General features: G+C 38.5%; 1 protein-coding gene across 1 annotated transcript in view; it reads right to left on the bottom strand.

Moving 5' to 3' along the window:
• Positions 1-20,390, bottom strand: part of ATRN (attractin) — a 215,992-nt gene that overhangs the window by 97,410 nt on the left and 98,192 nt on the right. The window contains 6 exon segments of the mRNA XM_078148561.1: positions 1,331-1,516; positions 7,060-7,279; positions 12,250-12,438; positions 12,962-12,963; positions 13,970-14,105; positions 15,178-15,299. Coding sequence (XP_078004687.1) covers positions 1,331-1,516; positions 7,060-7,279; positions 12,250-12,438; positions 12,962-12,963; positions 13,970-14,105; positions 15,178-15,299 — 855 coding nt within the window.

The raw sequence follows: 20,390 nt of genomic DNA, 5'->3' as shown, positions 1-20,390 counted from the left end.
AAATCATCTTTCATGAGCGTGTTCACTGTTCCAGCTGGCTTTCCTACTCTCAACTAATATATTACCAGAGTTCATCAATAAGTAAAGATAAAAGTTCAAAAATCACTAATTCTCTTGATATCCAATTGTACTCAAATCAAGAGTATTAGCATTATGATAATGATAGACCTAAGCTACTTCCAATAGTAACTTAAACTTTAGTAAGTATTCCTAAAGGCTTCCTAGAGAACTATGCTGAAAAAATTTGAATTAAAAAATCCACCCTAAAAGAGAAATAAAGATACTTTATTCTAACGTAACAGTAAACTATACTCAAAGTAAGAGGTCAAAGAATTACTGAAAAAAACATGCGCATATACACAAGACTAACAATTTCAAGGTTGGGAGAATATACCAAAACGATAACATGATTATTTGTAAGTAAAATACATAAAACACTACTTATTAATATATATTATCATTTTATTTTAACCTACAAGCAAATTATACTTTTGATAAGCTGACAGCCTTCAAAGCCTTTCCAGTACCATAGAATGTGCTGTATCTTATGCTCCAATGGTACAGCCTTCCAGAATAATTGTAAGGAATCATAGGAGGAGGACTTTGCAGAGGCACAACACATGAAAAACCTCTTTAATTATAAGAACATAGCTAATGATTTTTTTTAAGTTTATAGATTTTTCTGAGATGGTCTACTTCATTTCTGACAAATCTGTGCCAACCAGTGGGTCCCCACCATACTGTGAGGCCAATACATCTCAGTCAAGTGGAGCAAATGGACATTTCTTATCAAAGTTCACTGAAAACCCACCTGTTTCACAAGTTTCTGAAATAATCACAGATCTGACAATAGCACCTTACTGTACTCGGCAAAGATATCACATCCCAATGGTTGTTCTCACTGATTACTGGACCAATTACATATTTTCCTCCTAAACCTAAGGTGTATTTGTCCCAGACTTATGTATGACGTAGACTATTCACTTAGTGTTTTTATTCTGATATCTTTCAGATACTTATCTACCTATGACAGAATGCCAATCTAATAGTAAGCTTCTACAAGACACGAATGTGACTTTAGGGTCATCTCTGAACAGTAACCAACAAATTACATTGGAAAGAAGGGCTTCAGAGGCTAACAATTTTAACCCATTGTCATATTTTGCCGATAGATGGTTTATGGCTTCATGTGAATACATATATATGCATAAACATACACATATACCTACATACACCTCCACCCCCACCACACACACACACATATATACACACCACCATGCACAGGCTCTAAGCCCAAGAATTCATTTTATAAACTGAATAGATTACTTACGGGGACAGCTACTCATGGTGTACCACTCCATACACTGGCCAAATGGAAAAGAGGCCACATAAGCATTTGAATCCACGCACTGCTTCATGTTACTACACCACATGCACTCTGAGCTGCCACTGGTACACTCTCCACACATTGTTCTCAAGGCACAGGGAGTACGACACTGTTTGGCACTGTGGTTGGCTGGATGAAGAAAAAAAATTAGGGAAAAGTACTTCAACTCTACATTTGAAGCTTCTAGCACCTAAGTAAGCTAAGTCCTGGCCAAGTATTTCACAGTCCCAATTTGCTAAGGTGAAAGGAAGGTATTTTCAAAATGGGGCTTAGAGATGGGAGGTCAGGCAAGAGAGGAGAGAGGAGGGAAAGGAGGAAAAAAAGAAGAAAGAGAGGAAGAAGAGGAAGAGGAGAAAGAGAAGGAGGAAGGTTGTTTTGGAGTAGGCATGAGCCTTCAGTGATAAAACACACAGTAACCCAACAAAACAAATGATGGAACCTTAGTTTAATCAGAACAGAGAGACCCAAGTAAGCTTCACCTTGGCTAATATGATCTCAGAAAGTAGGCACTATTCTTCTTCTATAGATTTGGTATGGCACTAGCAAATGTTAACACAGCAAACTAGAATCAACCAACACATAAAAACTACAGTTAATTACAGGCAAAATCCACAAATGAGATGTTATATGTTTGTTTGGAAAAAAAAAAGGAAGAAGAAGGCGGTTCCAAAATTAAGTCACTTTCTGGCGCAGCTAGGTGGCGCAGTAGATAGAGCACCGGCCCTGAAGTCAGGAGTACCTGAGTTCAAATCCGGCCTCAGACCAAACACTTGACACTTTAGCTGTGTGACCCTCGGCAAGTCACTTAACCCCAACTGCCTTAAAAAAAAAAAAAGTTAAGTCAGTTCCAAATAGTAAATTTCAGGATTTTTCTCTTAATCCACCAACTGATGGAGGAAGCAAAATGGTACCACATACAACCAATGGTGACTTAAATAGAATATACTTTTGGACTTAGTGTACTTAGAATTTCTGTAGAATTGATTACTTTCTAGCAGGTTATCAGAGGTAAAACTTTGAGAAACAACATACGAAACTAGCAGCAATGAGAGGAAAAACATTTCTATGTAGCACAAACACATTATATATTCAATTTAACTTTTAGTAAAAAGCCAGGAAGGCATTTGGCAAGAATGAAAAACTGAAACAAATGTTGCCATAATGATACTCATATTACATTGACTTAGACATCATATTTATATCTAGTGTCATTACCTAGGATTTTAAAATATATATTTATATAAAACATAAAAAACCACTCATCTGACAGTAAGGTATTCTGAATAAACGTACTTTTCTACCTTTTTAGTTATTTTCAGTCATGTCTGACTCTGCCTGACCTCCTTTGGGGTTATCTTGGCAAAGATACTAGAGTGGTTTGCCATTTTCTTCTCCAGTTCATTTTATAGACGAGGAAACTGAGGCAAACAGCATTAAGTGACATGCCCAGGATCACATGGCTTGTGTCTGAGGCTGGATATGAGTTCAGGTCTTTCCAGGTCCAGTGTTCTATCCACTGTACCACTGTACTACCTAGCTGCCCTCTTTTTCTACCTACCTTAAATTTAATCCTATAAATACATAAACTTTTATATTTCAATGAAGACACTTTAAAAATTATACTCTTCTCTGCCTTAGCTATCAAAGTACCCTGATTACAATTTAGCCTTTTCTTGATTATTAAGAATTATCATCATTAAGAACATCCCTTCCAGTGCTTAGCATAGTAAGCACCTGATAAATGGTACAATAAACAGTACTGAATGACACTTCTTGTTTTATGGTCGACCTTCCCCCCACCCCTTTTCAGTGGCTCCCTATCACCTCCAGGATTAAATATAAAATCCGCTATTTGCCATTCAAAGCCCATCATAACCTACACTGCCCCCCACCTGACTAGTCTTCTTACACTTTACACTTCTCCCCTCCACATACTATGCCATCCAGTGACACTGGCCTCTTTGCTACTTCACCAACAAGAAACTCTATCACCCAACTATGGCCATTTAACTGGCCTATTTCCCATGCTTGGAATGCTCTCCCTCCTCTTCTGTGCCTTTGATGCTCAGCTAAAATCCCATCTTCTATAGGAAACCTTTATTGATCCCTCTTAATTCTAGGGCCATCACGTTATTACAAGACCCCAAAAAGTTACCCACTAAAGGTACCTTTTAACATTAAGTTAAAATGAAACTAAAAGTACCATAGGGCTAGTTCTCCACCATATTGTGAAAGAAGTCATTTTCTCATGAAATTTAATCTGTTAATTACCTTTCACACCCTTTATTTCTAATCAGTCATTCCATCAGAATCTCTACCCCATCTTTAATCTAAATTGGGTCTGCCCCTTCAAAGGACAAGCCAAGCTAAATGCAGAATTATGCACCACCAAAAAGCTGGATACAATGGGAAATTTCTTTGGACACAAAAAAATGTAAAACTGCCTTGAGTCCTGTGTAGAACCTTCTGCACAGAGCAGCAGGGTAGCAGAAACAGATGCCAAAGTCATGAGGAATTATAGTTTTTAGACTATCTATAATATGATACATATATATATATATATATATATATATATATATATATATATATATATATATATATGAAATATAACATGAGAACCTTATTCAATGACAAACAATCTACATCAACAGCGACAAACTAATCACAGATGTATGAAGAGAAGAGGTGGATGGGTAATAAAGTCAGAGCAGGGTTAGAAGATGGTCCATATGTTCCACTGGTATCCTTGCAATGTCAAAAAGACAAGAGAAAGGCGGTTTCTCGGAAAATGTGGACAAGAGTTGTACCAGTTGATAATACCAACAACAGACTTTTATATAGTGCTTTCAAGTTTGCAAAGTAATTTAAAAACGATATTAAACCTGAGCCTCACAACAACCCTGTGACATGGGTTAATGCAAAAGAACAAAAAGGCTCAGAGAGGTTATCTGACTTTCCCATAGTCACAGAGCTAAGCGTTAGAAGAAGAATTCAAGTCCTTGAATTTTCATACTTCAAGTCCAAAACTATCCACATTTCATGCTGCCTCTATGAAAGGCATGGATGGATGGGCTCCAACCCACATCACTGGAAGAAGTATCCATGAGATCAAAGAGTCATCAAGGTACAAAAATATTCTTCATCCTCTAATCTGTCATATAGACTCGTCCTATACCTCTTACCTGCTCTACACACCACTACATGTTCTGATCCACTTAGTCCTTCAATGGTTCCATGTTATCTAATGGACTCCACTTGTGAATTCCAGTTTACTTTTTTAGCCGTATCATCCACCATTTCCCTACCATTCCCAGCTGGACCAACTGCTGTTCCATAAATGGCCTAGACATGTCTACTTCCTCTTGTTTTTAGACACTTGTCCACCTGGAGCAATATCATTCTGTCAAAATATTAGGCATCTTTTAAAGAACAGATTAAATGGCCCCTATATTTCATGAAGTGTTTGAAGTTTTCCATGAAATTTCTGATTCTTCTCTCTCTCCCTCTCCCTCTCTCTCTCTCTCTCTCTCTCTCTCTCTCTCTCTCTCTCTCTCTCTCTCCATATATACACACACACACACACACACACACACACACACACACACACACACACACATCTTATATGTACTTAGTTATCTACATGCTATCTTCCCCTTTAGGATGTGACCTCTTTAAGGACAGGGACAATGTTTTTGCCCTTTTTTGTATGCCCAGCACTTAGCACAATGCATGGCACACAGTAAGCAGTTAATAAATGGTTTTTGATGGACTGACTCAACTTCCCTAGCACTTTGCTCCTCTCTTACGTCATCTATCACATTCTGCCTGCTACTTAAATCCTCCCTTCTCCAAACACACACTAAATGCTCTTGGGCATTGTATTTCATTTCTTTTTGCACCCCTTGTAGCCCCTAGCACAGTGCTTCTACATAAGCACTATATACTAACATTTGTTATATTCTAAAGAATATTCTAGTCTATAAGTTATATCAGTGAGAAGGTAATAAGATGGCAAAAATATTATGAGACATTAACACTGCTGGGGTTATGGGGAAGAGGTGAAACCAAGGAGGTGATCACATGATCATTATTTAGAAGCAGAATAGTTGATCTCCTCCCATTAGTCTATGGCTCTGAACTGATCTCTTCTTGAAGGTTCAGGAATATGTTAGAACCAGGGGGACATTCTGAATCCATTTATAAATCCAACTGCACTGCGTAACACAAAGGCAAATTCATAAACCTTCTGAGAGCCCCAGAATGGTGACAGTACATATGAACACTCAACCTGGCCTTGTTCTGCCTGGGTCTCCAGCACTTACTGAAGAAGGCACCTATTCAAACAACCTCCATGTTGTCCTGGTCTCCTCAGTTCTCACTCACCCCACAAATTCAGTTGCCAGATCTTGCTGTTTCCACCTCTACTACATCCCTCTCATCCATTCTTTTCTCCCTGCTCCCACCAAAATCACCCCAGTTCAAGGCCCTCACCTCTTGCTTGGACCATTGCAAAAACCTGGCTGATCTCCCTGCCTCAAGTCTCACTCCACTCCAAGCCATGCACCACACAGTTGCCCAAGTGCTTTTTTCTAAAGTCTGCTTCTATCACCACACTACTCGCCTAACTCTGATGGCACCATGTTACCACTAAGATTACTAATAATGCCCTCTGCTTGTCCCTTAAAGCCTTTCACACCTGGGCCCATTCTCTGTCCCTACTCCCCTTCATGCACACTACAGTCCAGCCAAGCTGACCTGCTGCTGCTTCTCACCCACAGCCCCCACACCTCTCATTTCTGTGCCTTTGCACTCACTGTCTTCTTTGCCTGAAATGCTCTGCCTTCTCCCCTCGCTGCCTCTTAAAATCCCTGGCACCTTTCCCCCCACAATACCCTAGACCCACTGAGCAACTATTTTCTATTTGCCTACATGCCATCTTTCACAGCTAAAATGTAACCTTCTCAAGAAGTCATCTTGGTATCTCCAGGGCTTGGTACGTCCATAAGGCATCTGAATAGGAAGTTAATGAGGGAGTGCATATCTGTGAAAACACACACACACACACACACACACACACACACACACACACTCTCCTTTATCTCTATTAGACTGTAAGTTCTAGGAAAAAGTTCATTTTTGTTCCAAACTTTATATCTCTCTTAGTACTGAGCACAATGCACTGCAAACAGTACAATCAAAGGATCACAGATTTAGAGCTGGATAGGATATCAAGGGTCATCTAGGCCATCGCCTCATTTTATAGAAGGAGGGAGTAAGGATGAAAGAAGTTAAGCGAAATGACCATGGTCACACAGATTATGAGGGGCAAAGAAAGGATTTAAACAGACCTTCCACCTCCAAATCTAATACTCTTTTTTTGTTGCAACAGGTTAGTAGATACCTAGCCAATGTTATGTGATGAATATACACATGTACATATATACATTGGGCCTGTACACACACACACACACACACACACACACACACACACACACACACACACACATTCACTCACTCCCAGTATGCCAAAAAACACTTGGAAGTAAAAATATGGAGTCTTATTTCTCTCTGTAGCTGTAGGGCCCACCACAAAGCCCTCCACACAGAGGGTACTTAAATAATTACAGAAAGAGGGAAGGAAGAAGGGAGGGATTAATGAACTACATACTTACCAGGCCTTTCACAGATACTTCCATTAAGTGGACTGATACAGGTTGCAGCCTTCAAGCCCCTGGCATTAGGCTCTGACAAGATTCCACAAAATCCAGCATCACTTGGTTCTGATGGCAGCCACTGAAGTAAACTATTTGTAAATGGGGACATGTCTTCCCAGCACCAATATGACACATTGATCTTCCGGAGTCCTACCCATGGGGTCAAGGTTGTTTTGGACTATAGATAAAACAGACACAACAATTATTCCATCTGATCCCTGTAGAGGGGAGATTGCTAATCAGATCCCAAATTCTATTATCCACAACAGACACTCAACAATCAAGTACTTATATCCCATGACAGAGCAGACAGATTTAGACAGGTCAGCAGGACCTTTATGCTGTATTTTACAAAAGACAAAAACAAGGATCAGAGGGGGGAAAAAATGTAACTTGCCAAATTCTCTACAGAGGATGTATAATAACAAAGCTATAACTGGGACTTTATACTCCCAAATTTCCTGCCTTCTCTCTGGGGGTAAGGGTGGGTAGGAGAAATGGCCATGGCTGAGAGGAAACTAATTCAGAAAATCCACTCATCCAACAAGCAAGTTTAAAATAACTACTGCTTGCATAGCACCATCTCTCTCCTCTGAATTAATCCTCACAAAGTACAAGGTACAATTCCTGCCCTCAAGGAGTGAAAATTAAGACTGACCATAAGAGTATGTTTAATAGCTAGAAAATAATTTGAAGATGACATGCTCCATCTACATGATAACATGAGGTGAACTGTAGATATAAGAGCTAAGGAAATAAAAAGTAAAACAACATTATTTCTATAGTTAATGAGGGAAGACAGTGCAGAAAGTAGTCTTGCAGTGAAATATGAAGAAAAAATAGGAGGGAAGTGGTGGAAAAGAGGGAGTTCTTACCAAGTGAAAGCAACAATGTAAGTAAAGACATGGAAGAGAGTACAAAAAAGTATACGCAGAGAACGGAATGATTAGATAGCAAAGATACACTAGTGACAGATGATGTAGAATAGGTGCAGTACAGTCAGTTAACAGTAGACTATGCATGTAATTCAGATTTGACCTGATAAATAAAAACAAGTCATTGTAGATTTTTAAGCAGGAAAGGGATATGATGAAAAGAGTATGTTAAGAATATTAATCAGTTAATGGCAAGGAGAATTCATCCATTAGACAAGGAGTTAGACTTGACGTATTACAAAGACCACTGGATTTAGTCAGCGCCTATGGGCTCAAACCTCAGCTTCTCTAGTTACTACCATTTAGTAGATCAGTTTCTATCTATGGGCCTAAGTTTCTACATTTGTAAAATGAAAAGATTAAGACAGATCAGGTATTAACTATTTTTTTTTGTCACAGACCCATCTGGCAGTCTGGTTAAGCTTAGGTACTCTTCGGGATATTTTAAATGCATAAAATAAAATACACAGGATTACAAAGGAAATCAATGATATCAAAATATAGTTTAACATTTTTAAAAAAATGTCATGGACCCTAGTTAAGAACTTCTGCACTAAATGATCTCTAAAGTCACTCCCACTTCTAAAATCCTATATTACTATGACTTCACTCTACCCTTATAGCTCTGTGAGTCTAGGAGAGGCTAGAATAGGCCCAGGGCAAGACTGTAAGAAGACTAGTATCTTCAAACTCTGCTAGTGATGAGGTGATGGGAACTGGACCCCAAAAGGCAAAACCATATCTCTGAAAGCAATCCAGTATCTCAGTGGACCCCTGTAGGAAATTCTTTTCTTGTTACAGGAACATACAGGCTGACTTTGTAATTCCTCAGATAAAATCTATCAGTGCAGGCACAGGGTACCTGCCCAAGGACTCTGTCTCTGGTTCCTGGAACAGAACTTCCTTCTCCCTTCTCCCCCAATATCTGGTATCAACAGAGCTATCTCTGTTGACTCCCTAAATTTTCCCATACATTCCCTTCCCTGTCCCTTTCTGCATATAAGCATTAGCATCATCCTCATTAGCTTTCAAGTTCCCTAAGGAACTTTGCCTGCTTCTACAAGCATCACAATAAACTTTGCCACTTGACTGGAAGACAGTTTGAGTGCATGAATTCATTCCAGGTGACACTGTCCTGTACTCTGACATTTTGGGATTCCCAGTACCCCCAAACTGTGTCACTAAGAGATATTAGAGTAATCTAGGAATATAGTAAGAAGGGCTTGAACAAGGTAGATAACAAAATTGAAAGAAAGGGTAAAAACTAAGAGATTATAGGGAGAAAGAATAAGAGGGCTAACTGTATCTTGAGAGGAATGATTATTTTTCTATTATATTAATAGCCAATTTTTAATTAGGAATAAGGTTTTTTTCTCTTTATTTCCTTATTCAAGGACTAGCCCCTATAGGCTAGTCAGTTAGTTATTGAAGGACATTACTGACTGATTGCCCAAACTCTCTGGGAACACACTCTTCAATCTTGAGTAGGACCCTACCTAACTAGGACAGCTTACTTCTGTTTAGAGTGTAAACAGAATCTAATATAAATGAATTCTTTTTCTTAGGAAATAAGCCCATTTTATTGCTCCCCTCCACTGGGGTTTAGGGTAATCCAGCTCATGAAGGAGAAAACCAACCACAGTAGTCTGGGTGGAGTTGGATTCTTTTGCCCTGATTGCTAAAGGTGCCTGAGTCTCATGCTCAAACCATGTTCTCAGCAGAAGGAGCAAAAGGCTTTCAGCCCACTTCTTCTTTTGAAAGTCCATCCCCTCACTAATTGTTCACCAATCAAGGCTGATTTTCATTTGTTAGGGTACTTCCTTTTCCAAAGGTATTTAAGCATTTGATGATCTCCATGGTTTTGCCTTTGGTTACCAAGAGAAACCACTGACCATCAATTTTTTGATTATCAACTAGTCTAATTAATAAATTGATTATTAATTAACCAGAAACTCTGTCTCTCCAGCTTTTCATTTGTCTCAATCTCAATTAGTTTAGAACAACTCCAAAGTTTCGAATTACCATCAGAAAATAGTAATGTGATTTATAGTGAGATAATATGAAAGATGAAAAGGGCTGTTAATACTGGATTTTAAGAAAGGATGGAATTCCTCAAAGACAATCTGCTGTTGCCAAGACCTCCAAGAATCATATGGATAGACTATGAGATCATAAGATGAAGAGGACTACAGAGATCTAGTCCAACCCCTTCATTTTGTAGGTGAGAAAATTATGAATGACCCCTGCACATCTCTGATGTCACTAATCTTTCCTGTCATTGATAAAATAAATGCATAGCTATTGACATATAATAACTTTTTTCTTCAAAGGTTCTAGGCCATAAACCAATAATATACTGTTCTACTTGGTTGGGGAACCAGGCTGGAGCTCCTAGCCTCTCCAATGGACAAAGGGACAAAAGTAGAGAGGAGGAAGCAAAGAGGGGTATAAGGGTGGGTAACATTCAATGGTGAAAGAAAGGAGCTTTGAGAGTTAAAGAAAGAAAAAGGACTTAAAGACTAAGAGATCCTAGTAAGCTAAGTCTTTAGCCAAACCTATTGCTAAGCTTTAGTTAAGTTAGGAAGAGGAAACATCTATAAATTATCCATTTTTATGCTTTTATGTTTTTTACTTTCTTGACAGAAGTCCATTTTAAGAAAGCTTAAACTTTGTCTCTGATGAACTCAGAGAAAATGGGATTTAAAGCACATTATTTATTAAAATGCTCCTCCTAGCATTGTAATGTTCCTAAAGGAAATAAAAGAATTGTTGTACCTCCAAAAACGTCTTAGTCATACCTAGGGTCAGGGCCAACATAGGAGAAACCGGGAACTGGCAAAGATTTTGCCTATAGATTATCTTTCCCCTTCCTTTGCCCGAGGTAACCAGTGTCCTCACACTTGCTTGCTTCTATCCCTCTATCCTCAAACCTCCTCTCAGGCAGTTTAGTTACACTAAAAACCTCTCTGAAGGGGATTTGAACTTCTAGAGGCATAGAAGGACTACTCCTGTCAAAAAGGATAAGTTACCAAGGAGATGCATTTTTATTGTTAGAAATGTTATCATCAAAAGCAGAAATATGAGGCCCAGGGATATATTCTAGTGTGTGAATACCTTCTCTTTGCTGTAGTAAGATTCTCCTTCCCTTCCTAGAAAAGTTCTATGTAGTCAGAGTAGCACTTCCCCTACTCTGGTGAGGAGGATGTGTGAAGTGACTATGACAGTCCTCTGCTCAGCCAGACCAAGAATCTGGCATACTTTTAACAGGTTAGCATCACAGCTACCTTCTTTTCAAACTCCATAGTGACTGCCAGACAAAGACAAAATGTAAGCTATACAGTCTGATCTTGTTAAAAGGAGGTTTACTAGGGCAGCTAGGTGGCAAAGTGGATAGAGCACTGGCCCTGGATTCAGGAGGACCTGAGTTCAAATTCGGCCTCAGACACATAACACTTACTAGCTGTGTGACCGTGGGCAAGTCACTTAACCCCACTGCCTAGCAAAAAATAAAAAATAAAAGGAGGATTATTGCTAGAAAATTGGTTAATCGAACTATCACTGTATTAAAGTTTTAAGGGAATAGGATGAAGCTCTGACACGGAATTTCACAGTGCTCACCAGCTGGGTCTGGAGGGATAGGATGAGTAAGGGAGAATAGGATGGAACTTTTCTGGGGTAACGTGTAGCATATGGCTTACTCTGCCCCATGTAAGGTAGACTACCCCAAGAAGGAGCTTCTGACCCAGCTGAATCTTGTTTCAATAGAAACATTGCTATCACTACAGTAGTCTCAGAGAGCTTTTAATTTGAAGAGCTCCAATTAGCTCAACACAACGGGTCACGAATTAACCAGCCATCCCACCCAGAAGAATCTAGGAAGAAAGCATATAAAAGTCATCATCTACCACTAAAAACAGATGTTAATACATCCTGATTCTTTTGTAATGTGTGTGCAACTTATTTAAATCATTTCCCAGCTTCAAATGTTATCTACAAGGTAAATGAAGTCACAGTTTCTAAAGCCTTTCATAAGAACATCTTAAAAGAAGCACCAGACAGAGGAAAGTATCAAATTAAAACATGACTGAATTTCAGTCTACTGTACAACTTAAAAAATGGAAAACCTCCAATTTTCCTCCTAAGAATCTTGAGTCGAAGAATGCCATCTCCTATACCCCAAACCAATACATGCAGTGGGTGTCCCAGGACTCACCAGCGATTGTGCTGATTGCATTAAGCGCAACTGTTTAAGAACGAACTCCACTTTCTTCTGGGTGGTGAGAGAAGCCAGGAAAGCATTCATGTTCCTGCAGGACAATTTAGCGTTGTCGTAATTGTCTTTTGTGGTCGTAATTTTTAAACATGAATTTCCAACCAAATGCCAGCCAGCACCACAGATTTTCTTGTGTTAAAAAAGAAAAAGGGAAAAAAGTTTTACAAAAGCGGGCAAAATTCATGTATTCTCAGGGAAAGTTTTGGAAAACTCTGAGTAGTATGTTTTCAGAGGCAAAGGAGTGGTGGGGAAGGATAATAAAATTTTAAGGATAAAAACAGGAAAAAAACCACTCCAGCAATATTTGAAGCCACTGCCAAATCTGGCCCCAACTTTCAAACAAGCCCAGGAGCAAGCCTAGCTCTACACTGTGAAGAACTGTGCTGCCTTGTCCACAGAAGTGAGAGAAGACAACACTCTCACGTGCTGCTCTGCCCCAGAACTTGGTAATTCTTGGTTGATCCTGCTGAGGCTACCTACGGGCTGGAAGAATCCAGTCTGAAGGACTACAGAGAACTGGCTGTACAATATGATTCTTGAAATTTAGGGGTTCCCTACTTCTAATCCCCTCGAGCACACAGAGGGCATTGAACAAAAGATATTTCTCTGTTGGGTGATGTGGAGATGAGATGAACCAAGCAGGTTAAGTGACCTCTGAAGAATCAGAATTATTACCAAGAGGAACAGGCCTCTCAGATCATACCAGCAATCCAGCTAGGCAGAGGTCACACAAGGACAAGGGAAAGGAGACCCATTACGGTAAGGCAAGGTGAGGATGGTAAGTCTAAAGCATATTCAACAAGCTTGGGGCAGCTAGGTGGTAAAGTTGATACAGCACAGGCCCTGGAGGCAGGAGGACCTGAGTTCAAATCCAGCCTCATACACTCACCAGCTATTGCCTCAAAAACAAACAAACAAAACAAAACCATGTGTTAGAACTCAGTTCAGAAGCCTAGCAGGGAGCAGATTTATCCGCCTGGTGCACTGCCTCTACAATAACTTGAGGTGTGAAGATTAGCTACAAAAATCTCTTTCCTGAATATTTTGGGGGATTTGTTCAATTATAGAGGCTCAAATACCTACCAGAACAGCCCAGAGTTTTGAGTAAAACCAGATGCCCAAAGAGACTAACTAGATAATACTAAATTCTCAGGATACCTAAAATTAATCTAGTCATTTTTAGGCCTCCAGAACAGAAATAAGCCTGAGAACCATAGCTGACATTTTCTTCCCCCTGCTACCACTTCACTCCCTCAGAGAAACCTTTAGCCATTCAAACCCCAATCTGGTGTAAACCTGAAAGAAAAAGTATTGAAGAGACTGATTACTAGTATTAATAGTTTCTATTTCTTAATGGTCAATTGAGGTGAAAAGTGGAGTCCAAAGCATTATTTTTCACAGATTAGAAAAGTACACCTAGTTTCCAGTATTATTGGGCCACACGTACTATTTAACAAGTAATACAGAGATTATGGGAATTAGAATAAGTGATGCTATAATTCTTTCCAAAGACAGTAACCTCACATTATTTTTTATTAAGAAATACAGGAATCAATTCTTTCCTCCCCTATAGTTCAACATAAAATCTGTGGGACAAGTAAAGTACCTAGGATGAAGTCAATGGATTCATAGGCAGTTAGCTACCTCTATCCATACTTACCAGGCAAAGCAACACATTCTTGATTCCTGGGTTCCCACTGGCAGTTCTGGTCCATGGCACAGCTCTTACAACTTGTCTTCTTGTTACAGTAATACATTGGATTATTTGGACAATTCTCATATTTGGAAATAGAAACCTAAAATACGAGACAGGTTTAAGCATTTTCCTAGAATGTCTGTTCACAAATTTAATGATTAGTGTATAATTCTGCAGAAAATTATAGCCTGGAGAAATGGGTGGGGACAGGATAGAGGGAAGATGAGTCAGGAGGAGTAAACAATGAAAGAATCAAGAAATGGACAGGAAAAAAAAAAAGAAATGGACAGGAGTAAGTCATAGCAGAAAGATTACTGTGACAAAAATCAAGAGACCTTCAGGTCCCAGTCTTGGCATTGTCATTAACTCGTGTGCCCTTGAACAAATCAAGTAACCTCCCTGGGAATTAATGTCCTCAGAGAAGGAGAGGTTTAAACAGGATGCTCTCTAAGGTCCCTTCCAAGTCTAGGGAAGATATCATATTGTAACAATTACTATTTTACAAAATAACATTTAATTTTTCAGTCACAACCACCAAACATATCACAGCAATACAATAAGTGTCAGATCACCTTTACAAAGGTGTCAGCTCCTGTTCTCTTATTGCTAACATGCCTCTATTTACAGTCTCACTTCCCCCTCTCTTACTCTGTGATCTTGCCAATCTGGCCTTCTTTCTGCCCCTCACACACAACACACTACCTGCCATATTCAAATCTAGCTGCCATTTCTGCAATGCCCTCCTTTCTTTTATCTGCTTCACGGAGTTTCTCTCTTCTTTTAAGATGTTACATATAATACAATGTTATTATTCCATTTCACCAAAGAGAAAACAGAGGAGAAGAAGGAATGACTTGCCCACAATCACATAACAAATACTACAAAAGATAAGACTCAACTCCAAGTTCCTGACTCCACAGCAGCCACTGCAACTAAGCCCCAGCAACTAACAGGGATGAGAGGCAGAAATATTTTCCAAAAAAGAAACCTGGAGAATTCAAAAAACACATATTGGTGTCTTGCACGTTTTAAAATAACTCGGTAGCCGTGGCTACAGCCCTACCATCAACAAGGCAGGTACACGAGAGCGAAAACTGTGCCCTCAGGGTGTCGCTGCTGAGGCGCAACCCGAAGATCCTGCTCCTGGAAACAAAGGGTTAGGGATTTCTCACCTGGCCTTCAGTGCAGTTGCTGTTCATGGAGACGCAATGATCATTACACCACTGGCAGTCATTCGTGTTGGCGGTACAGCTGTAACAGTCCGTGTGCTGATCGCACTTGTCATGATCAGCAGCTGGTAAGAAAAGAGACTTATTTAACTAGAGACAGTTCTGTTCTCCTGGCATATAGTCAACAGAGGAGATCAAAAGCTTTATCCTACAATTCACACAAAAGTGAATTTGTTCCAAGAAACTTCACCCTAATTCACCTAGGAACTAATCCATGCTTACAGAGATCTTAAAAAAGTAGCAAGGGAGTCTGGTCTTTGGTCTGTTTGTTTGTTTCTTAAGGATTTCCTTTATGTGTGGGTTTGTGTAATTTGTCCCTAGTAGAATATAAATGGTCTTCATCTACAGTAATTCCATAAACACTTAGGAAGGTGCTCTGCACACAGTAGGAATTAACTGTCTAGACGCAAAAGGGAAGAAAAATAATAGCGTAATGACTTGTCAAGATGATAACATCAAATGATGTTTTTTTAAAGATGAGGAGATATGAACATTTTATAGGGAAAAGGGAAGGAGCCATGACGTGAAGAGACTGAAGATAAGAGAGAAAGGAATGGGGATAATAGTGGGATCAATCTGCCAAGGCAAAAGGAGAAGGATGGTATCAATAATGCATCAACAGAGGTTGATTTCCAAAAGGAGAAAGGCAACCTCTTTCATGGAGAATGTAGGGAAAGAACCCAATTGATAAATGGCCAACAGATATGAAGAGAGAAAGAAATCAAAGCTATCAAAAATCATATGAAAACATGTTCTAGAGCACTAATATGAAGAGAAATGCAAGTTACAACAATTCGGAGGTAGCACCTTGCACCCATCAAATTAGCCAAGATAAGAAAAAAAGACAATGATAAATTCTAGGGAGGAAGTGGGAAAATAGGTACACTGATGCACTGTTGGTGGAAATGTGAACTAGCGCAACCATTCTGGAAAGCAATTTGGAACTATGCCCCAAAAGCTACAAAATGTGCATGTCTCTGACCCAACAAATGATCCACATGTAAAAAAAATATATACATAAATATATATATATACACACATATATATATGTATTTATAGCAGTGCTTTTTGTGGTGGCAAAGAATTAAAAACTGAGGGGATGCTCATCAATTGGGGAATCACTGAACTAAGTTACCAAATACAAATGTGATTGAAAACTATTGTGCTGTAAGAAACGATGAAGGACTTACGATAAAAAAATATTATCCACCTCCAGATAGAAAACTGATGGACTCGGTGCAAATGAAAGTATATTTCTCTTTCTTTCTCGTTTTTTTTTCTGTAACATGGCTAACATGGAAATACATTTTGCATGACTTCATATGTGTAATGGGTATTTTATTTCTTGCTTTCTCAATGTTTGGGGGATGGGGGTACAGAGAGAGAGAATTTGGAACTTAAAATAATATTGAATAAAAATTTTAAAAAGAGAATGGAATGAAGGAGGGGATGGTGGGATAAGATGTCTGAATGATTTATAAGATGAGGAGGAGGGGAAAACAGGGAGCTCTCAGTGAATGGTCTCAATTTTTTCAGTGAAGCGTGAGGCAAGGTCATTAGCTAAGAAGGTGAGGTAAGGGAATCCTGTGCTAAGCTTAAGGAGAGATGAAAAGACATGGGAACAGATACTTTCAGGAACAGAATGACAACTCAATGAGGAATAGAATGTTTACTTTGTGAGCGCCCAGCTGAAGCTGATACATATTTGTGGTGGACCCAATCAATGTGGTTTCATAATTTTCTCCTTTTCCAGTAAGCAGCACATGAATAAGGAAAACAGGAAGTTGGATGGTGGGCGTAATCCAGGGTTGGGGCTTTGACAAGACAAAATCTGTGTTAAGACAAGATAGGGAAGGGATTTGGGAGTAAAGGATAATGAACAGCTGACTGGGTTCACCAAGGAATCAAGAAAGAGAAAGGAATGACAGGAATGGAGTTCAGGGTAAGAATGACAAGCAGAATGAGGGGTCATGAGACTAAGGGAAACAAGTGATGATAAAAGATGATGATCATATAGACATAGATCATTAGATCATATAAAGTAATTTCAGGGTTTGCAAACAACGAAGTAAAACACTTGTGGGTAACAGCAAGATCGAGAATATGACCATCTCTCTGGGTGTAGCTGAGGTGCAGTGAAGAATTAGGACATGGAACTGAGTAGACTGAGAAACTGGGAAGCTGGAATATTTTAGGGAGCATCAAGATGTACACTAAAATCCTCTAGTATGAGGGCAGGATATGGTGAGTAGAGAAAGACAAGTCAGGCACTTAACTCAGTGAAGAAGAAAGGATAATGTTTTGGGCATCTATAGAGATAAAAGACACCAGGGTCTGAATTGAGTGATAAACATGGATTGAATGGAGTTCAAAGGAGGAAAGGCTGCTTAAAGAAGGTGGTAGAGGAACAGTTCGGTATATTTAGTATTTATGCTTTTAAAAAATGTATTTGTAATTTCTCTGTGTTCTAGTACATGGTCCATTTCTGTAAAGGTATCATGTGATTCTAAGAAAGGTACATTCTTTAATGTTCTTATTCAAAAGATCCTTGAGATCTAAGTTCTCCAACAGTTTTTTCAGGTCTATATTGTCCTTTTTTATTTATCTTCCTCTTAGGTTTTTCTAACTCTGAAAGAACTCTAAATCTCTGAATATTGTGTTAATATCTGTCCTTCTGCAATTCATTTAAACTTTCCTTCATGAATTAAATGCTATGCCATTTGATGTATATGTTTAATATAGATATTGGATAGCTATCTAAATGGTTCCTTTGAGGAATAATGTAGCTCCCAGTTCCAATACGTATACACTATAATTTTTATTTTATCACTGTGAATTTTTATCATCAGATAGTAAGATTACAACTTCTCTTTTCTTAAAACTCTTAATGCAAACTAAATTCTGCCCCAGCCTCTCATTTTCCTTTTTTAAAAAATGTGTCTTTATATTTTAGACGTGTTTCTTATATATAGAAGAATGTTGGGTTTTGATTTCTTACCCATTCTTCAATTCTCTTTCATTTTATTGGGCTGTTTGATCTATTCACATTTAAAATTATGATTGTTAGACTTGCGTTCTTCATTAATTCTTTTTATTTTAATCCTTTTTTTTCTTTCAAGTCAGTACTCTGAATAGAAAATATCAATAAAAACTTATAAAAAAGTAAAAAAAATTAATTCAATACTTTGTTATTGCAATTAATTCTGTTTATCCTATTTTGATGCTAGTTTATGCCCACAAGGTTTCCCTCCCCACACTCATTTCTCTGACTTAACCCAATTTTTCCAATTTTCCCCAATCTTTGGCCTTTTCCCTTTCCCTATCCAGTTACTTGAGGGGTTTAAAAAAATCTTCCCTATTCATTTCCTTTCCAGTCTATTTTAGGTAATATTTTGAAGCTTTCTCCTTTTCCAAGAATCTTTTCTTCACTTTGTTCTCTTTGCTATTTCTCTTCTCTGACAGCCTATTGTTTATTTTATTTTCTGACCCACAGATGATACCCTCAGCTATTCCTTCTTTATCTTCTGCATGCCTAATAAGGGTAAAGAACCTGAACGTCCAAATCTGAGCTCCCTCTTACATACTATTTCTTTGCTACTTCCTTTGTAGATTGCCCTGGCCTCTATTTTCTGATAGGCCTCAATCTCAGAAAGATCAATTCGTGAAGGAAGTAACAATCAGATGGACACAGTGCTGTGTGAAAGTAGCCATATGGAACTTGAGCTCCTTTGCTTTTTGGAATATACCATTTCATTCTTTCCTCTGAGTTCTCATTACTGCAGATTATTCCTGGATTATTCAGATAGCTTTCCTTTACATCTGAAGGTCTTTCTCATAGGTATTTTGAAAAATTGGCTTGTTTTATTTTAATATTCCAAGTTTTTTATTTCCTTATCTCACATCCTACTTCTTTGGAAAGATTCTCTAGTATGTTTTGATTTTTTTTCAACTCTGTCATCTGTTTTTTTAATTCTGCATTGAAAATGTTGATTACTTCCCTAAATTTATTCCTAATTTCTTCTTTTAAAAGTTTTATTTCTGTTTTGAAGTGTCTGGCCTTTTGCCAAAAAATAAAAATTAGGGGGAGTTGATTTTATTGTCTTTCAGTGGTCCTGAAGGTTCCAGTCAGGTAAATTTCAATCGTTTTCCTTTATCATTCTAATACTAGCTTATGGTGATTTGGGTTTTCTTTGAGGTTTTACTTATTCTTTTCATGATCCTCTCAGTTAGTTTATCTGCCTGTGAACTACATATTTATTCAAGTCTTCTTTTATATTCCCAGTCACTTGCCTTTGGCTTCTGTCCTCACTCTTTAGCCTTTCTTCCCTCCACTGCTACTCAACTCTGAAGTTATAAGGGTCAGTTTGGTTGAGTCTCTGCTGGCAAATTTCGGAAAAATAAGAGGGATGAAGGAAAAACTGGTCCCAGCTTATTTTCAAATTCCTTTTTTTCTCAGGAGTTAACACATTTACCCTTGAAATCTGTGGCTCTGGCATGCAACAGGTTGTGGTCTGGGGGCACAAAGTGGGAACTATAAGAATTTAACTTCTCCTGTTATTTCATAAGGTTTTTTACTTTAAGTGCTCTTTCTTCTTATCTTTTGGATTCAGCTTCACTAACTCTATTTCTTCCTATGTTAATAATCAGAATTCCTTTTCCTGAGGTTTTTGGATTACAGGAAGCTGCTTAAGGCAACTTGCTACCATCCAGCCAATGATGAGTTGGCACAACACTTTTCCAAGCTGTCTTCATGGAAACCAAGTACTAGGGGCTCCCGTGGTGATCTATGATACTCTCCGACCCGTGATAATTCACAGGGGGTGTTGTCTCCATCATCTCACCGTAGTCACCATTCCAAAGAGCTTGGGAATGATGTCTGGGAACCTTGAAATACACACATCTCTTGGACCTTTCTTTCCTTTATATCCCAGCCTACTTTTGCTGCTCCCACTTCAATAAGATACAAGGACCAGTGGGAAATTTCTAGGAAAGCTTATTTTGTTAAACAAGTTAAACAAATTTAGTTTCGAGGACCCAAACGAGATTTCAAACATCATATGGTGTCTCAGTTCACAACACAAACGTACTAATACTAAACTGCTTCACAATTTTAAAACAGTTAAACAGCTTATAAAGAGATTCCATAAATTAACTTA

The sequence above is a fragment of the Phascolarctos cinereus genome, unplaced genomic scaffold (assembly GCF_003287225.1).
Source record: "Phascolarctos cinereus isolate Bilbo 61053 unplaced genomic scaffold, phaCin_HiC Scaffold_9;HRSCAF=440, whole genome shotgun sequence".
Classification (NCBI taxonomy): Eukaryota; Metazoa; Chordata; class Mammalia; order Diprotodontia; family Phascolarctidae; genus Phascolarctos; species Phascolarctos cinereus.
This window is presented reverse-complemented; position numbering and strand designations above follow the sequence as displayed.